The following is a 4,675-nucleotide window of genomic DNA, read 5'->3' on the forward strand; positions in this document are numbered from 1 at the left end:
CTGGCCACTGGCTTCCGCTCCCACGGGGAGGGCAAGGCTGCCCACACAGGAGCGGGGGGCTTTATACCCCCGGCTCTCCGCAGAACCAGAGGCCCACGAGTTTCCTACCCACTCCCCACGTTCTGGAACGGGACTCGCTTTGTCTGCTCAAATCTCTGGCCTCGTTTCCAGGTGACAACGTGTGACAACAGCGATTTCTTATCCTGACAGCAGGAACGCCGAGCAGCGAAGTGTGTCTGTCAACACTTCACAGAGCTGACATGTGTTCACCTGAACTGTCTGTGCTCTTCTAACGCCTTCTCGGAGCAAGACTGCTGCCAAGACCGACAGCTTCCCAAACAACCCCAGCCCACCTGGCAGGGCTGGCTGGATGCGATCGCAGGAGCCCAGGGAAAATGGACGGACAACAGAGCAAATCCCCCAGCCTGCGGAAGGCGTTAAGGGATGGAACACCTGGGAGTGCCTGGCACAGCCCCTTGCATAGTCCTCTTCCCCTCCCGCCGCAGTTTTGTGCCACCAGTGGGCGAAGAGCCCCCAGTATTCCAGCACAGGAGGCTGTTAGAAAAAAAAGTCACACATCTTCCCTCTCTGTCCCCAAACACACTGCGAGGTCACCTGACAGTCAAAGGCAAGGTGTGGGCAAGCTCATCAACCCCTCCGGCTCACGCTGGGTAGTAAATGACACCTCACCAGAGAAAGGGGTTAACGTCCATGACAGACCCCGTCGTACAGGACTCAAACGTGCTGGAGGGAGGAGTGGGAAAGGTGCAGAAGGAAAGGGGATACCTGCTCCTTCTGTCCCACACTGTGTGCACCCGAGACACCTGCCTTTGGGAGCCATTACCTCTGGGCAGCTTCCTGCAGCCTCGGGGGCTGCCTGGCGCTGAGGTAAACCAGGCAGGTATCTGCCACTTTGTTCAGGTCGCTCTCACCTGCAGAAATGGAACAGAGGAGAAGGGTAGGAGGTGACCTGCTCAGCGGCTGCTGACAGAATCTGCTCTAAACTGGCAGCAAGGAGACTTCTGAGCCTTTGAAGTGCCTGACCCAGAGCTCTCCCAACCTCACCTCTTCAGCCTCTTGCTGCCAAGCCAGGAAAGCAATTAAGGGCACTGAGGGAGGAAAAGAGCAACTAGCCAGCAAGCCTTTTCCCTCATCAGTCACCTCCAGAAACCTGCCCTAGGAGAATTTCAGAGGGTTTTGTTCAGCAGAAGAGTGTGATGTGCTGCATTTAAAGGGTCTCCTAGAGAGATACCCCAAAATGGAACCAGTCAAGTTAGCCAGAAGTCTTAGCTGGGCTCCAGCTCTTCAGTTAATGAAGAACAAAGCAGGGCCCAGCAGGCCGAGCTGCAGCAACCCAGGCACCCACTTCTCATGCACAGGTGAGATGAGCCCTCAGATTCTGCAAGGTGCCGGGAATCTTCTCTCCCATTTGTCTCCTGGGCAGTAAAGATTGACCCGCCCCTCTTTAACGAGCTCTCAGAGAGGACAGATCAAGCCCAGCAGGACCTGAACGGCTGGAGGAGATCAGGAGATCATCCCATGGGGCAGCAGAAGGGGAAAAGCCAGCGCAGGCCTGGTCAGCTGAGACGGAGGGGAAGAGGTAAGTCCAGCAGAGATCCCTCAGCCTCCACTTCCCCCGGTACTCACCCATGTCCAGTGCCTCGCAGAGCGGTCCCAGCCCCTGCAGCACCGCCAGCTGCAGCTTGAAGGCCAGCGTGTGGCTGTACACCGGCCCCGCTCTGGCGCTGGCTGGGGCCTGGCTGAGCAGGGAGCTGGTCAGCTTAGGCAGCACGTCTTTGGAGAATCTCTGCCTCAGGAAGTCCCCGCACTTCTGAGCCAGGGTACAGAGCACCTAGAGGAGAGACTCAGTGCTAGCTGAAACGATCCTTTGAACTTCTCAAGACCTGATCAGTTTTTGTATAGTGATCTCTCTCTCTCCCTTCTTTCAGGGCAGGCACAGTGAGGTACAGGTACGCTGGAATTCCAGTGCTTGGCTTCCCGAGTTCTGGGAATCAAAACTCTCCTCTAACTCACTCTGCAGGACTCTAAAATGAATCTCCCCCTGCAGAGCAGAGGCAGCCCTATGAAACCCTGGGACTGGCAACCTCTGGAGACGTGCCGTACTGCGGAGGCTGTGGGTCAGGAGGAGAACGCGGGCAGCTGACGTGGTCAGCAGCTCTTTAATAAAGTTACCATGAGGGTAAGTCTTTGCTTCATCCCTCCCCTGCCCTGCCAATGCCTCCACCGTGACACCGTCCCTCCTCTTTGCTCTGTGGGAGTCAGGGACGGCGGCTCCAGCGCGGGCAGGGTGCACTACCCGCTGCCTCTGACAGCTGCCGAGGCTGTGGAACTGTTTTCCTCTTCCCCGCACTAACCCCTAACACTGCTTTTTCCCCAGGAACAGTGTCAAGGATTTACCCGTGAGGAGCTGCAGCGGGAGCGGTAGGAGCTACCCACTGCAGGGAGGTCACCCTGTGAGCTGAACCACCCATAAAAACCTCTCCACGGGCTTCGACCTCCTCTCCCGGGCCACAGCCATGCCGCAGCCACTTGCCTCCTAAGCACCGGCTCCCACGCTGGGGAAAAAAACCCTCCCCCCGGGCTTCGCCCCCCTCCCCCGGGCCCCAGCCATGCCGCAGCCACTTGCCTCCTAAGCACCGGCTCGCAGGCTGTTGGCAGCGCTGCTGCTGTACCTTGAAGGCTCTGAGCACGGCCAGGGGGTCATCACTGATCAGCCGGGCGACGAGAGCTGGCCAGACACGGTGAGCCATGGGGAGCAGATGGTTTCCGTGAGGATGCAGCACAGTCACACAGAGCTCCAGCACGTCCAGGACCTGGGCAGGAGGGGCAGGTCACACTGCTGCAGCTCCAGGCATTCGGGTGACGCCCAGCATCACGCCGGGGAGCCAGGAGGAGGGTTTTAAACAAAAGGGTGCGGTTTTACCTCAGCATGAAGTGGGGTTGCTGTGCACACAGCACAGGCCTGTGCGGAAAGGGACAAGCAGCCCCGTGACAGTGCTGGGCTGCAGAGCCAGGCTGGAACGATCTCAGCCTGATCCCGCAGCCTGAGCTGTGCACTAGGACCCCACCATGCTGGTGGCTCGACAGCGGGATCACCTGGGAGGGCTGGGGCTGCGCTAAGAATCTGGGTTATGCCTCACTGCTGCATTTTCTGTCTCGCTTTGCAGTTTGAAAGGAGGCCACCTTCAAAGGATTTTCATAATTAAAAACCCAGGCTTCTAGCCCTGCTTATCATCGCCCCAGCAACTTCAAAAATGCTCATCAGGCTGTGTGCGGCAGCCTGGGGAGGGGGTGGGAGTCCTAGATGGGAGAAAGATGCTTCTGCTTCCTCCACCAAAGGCTGAGGCACAAGACTTGGCTATCGTGAGCACCATGGGAAGGCACCCGACACAAAGCCACCCTTAGGACCCTGTTCAGCCTGGATGCTCCTAAACCAGCCCACTCCCCAAAACCTGCCTCCCTTCCCCTTGCTGGGCTTGGGGATCTGTCCTGACCCCTTTAGGGCAGGAAGGACCAACACGCATCGTGCCGGTGTGGACGAAGCCCCAGCCCCCTGCTCGGGCACCGCCTGCCCCTCACAGCCGGTGTTCGCTCACCTTCAGCCGCACGTGGAGGTTCCCGTCGGACAGCAAGTGCAGGCACCTCTCCATCACGTCCTTGGCCAGCTGAGCATGGCTTGGCAGCGGAGCTTCCCCTTCGGCATCAGAGCTGTTCGGCTCCGGCTTCGCAAGGGGGGGAACCTCATCTGGAAGACAAAACCGTTACTGAAGCCATGAAAATGACTGGGAAGTTCTGGGAGACCATGGCACCCACCCACAGCTCCTCTGCAAACTCCCCAGCACGGCCTCTGGCATTTTTTAACGTGTTTATAGTCGAGCCTATGCTCGAGTTCTGCAGGTCAGGTGTCAGATTCAGTTAAGAGTGTGGGACTAGCACAGGTTTGCCTTCTCTGCTGGACAGTGCAGTGGTTTTTTTTAACGTGTTTATAGTCGAGCCTATGCTCGAGTTCTGCAGGTCAGGTGTCAGATTCAGTTAAGAGTGTGGGACTAGCACAGGTTTGCCTTCTCTGCTGGACAGTGCAGCTGGGCTGACATTTGCAGTCTCTCCTCACCATGGACTGATTTCCCATTGATTTGTATTAAAAATGAAAACCTGGGTATTTAAAGATGAGGTATTTAAAGGTCAGAACTGCAGCACAGCCCAGTCAAAACTCCCCTATATGAACAGCTGCAGGGCCTGCCTGGGCCAAGTGAGAAGGGAGCGGCAGCATCATTAGCCAGGAGAAACCAGTACAGGGATTCCCGAGGGCGGGAAAGAGGAAACTTTGGCTCCTGAACGCAGGTGATCTGTTTAAGGTAAGGAGAAAAACAGAGTGTGCTTGTGCCTTGGAGCCAGACAAGCCTCGAGCTGCCAACAGTTCACTCCCCTCCCCACAGAGAACAAAGCGAGAACACCCAGCAGCACCTCACGTGAGCTAAGGCCACCTCGAGGCAGACCTGAGGCTGTCAGGAGGGTGCTGGGCTGATCTCAGCCTGCCCCAAGTCCCCCGTGTGACAGAGGACGCCTCGGAGGTCAGTCTCTTCTCCTGTCATGCACAGCACCGACCTGCCTCCTCGTCCCCTGCATCGGGAAGGTTGCCCTCCGCGATCCGCTT

At 57.7% G+C, this 4,675-nt stretch overlaps 1 protein-coding gene across 1 annotated transcript in view; it reads right to left on the reverse strand.

Annotated features, from left to right (window-relative positions):
• The window catches only part of TTI1 (TELO2 interacting protein 1), a gene marked incomplete at both ends in the record, with an annotated part of 12,053 nt that overhangs the window by 4,363 nt on the left and 3,015 nt on the right, over window positions 1-4,675 (reverse strand). The window contains 5 exons of the mRNA XM_010136639.1: window positions 845-932; window positions 1,648-1,852; window positions 2,694-2,834; window positions 3,618-3,766; window positions 4,627-4,672. Of these exons, the coding sequence (XP_010134941.1) occupies window positions 845-932; window positions 1,648-1,852; window positions 2,694-2,834; window positions 3,618-3,766; window positions 4,627-4,672 (629 nt within the window). The remainder of the gene's footprint in view (window positions 1-844; window positions 933-1,647; window positions 1,853-2,693; window positions 2,835-3,617; window positions 3,767-4,626; window positions 4,673-4,675) is intronic.

This window comes from Buceros rhinoceros, unplaced genomic scaffold (genome assembly GCF_000710305.1).
Source record: "Buceros rhinoceros silvestris isolate BGI_N320 unplaced genomic scaffold, ASM71030v1 scaffold3545, whole genome shotgun sequence".
Lineage (NCBI taxonomy): Eukaryota > Metazoa > Chordata > Aves > Bucerotiformes > Bucerotidae > Buceros > Buceros rhinoceros.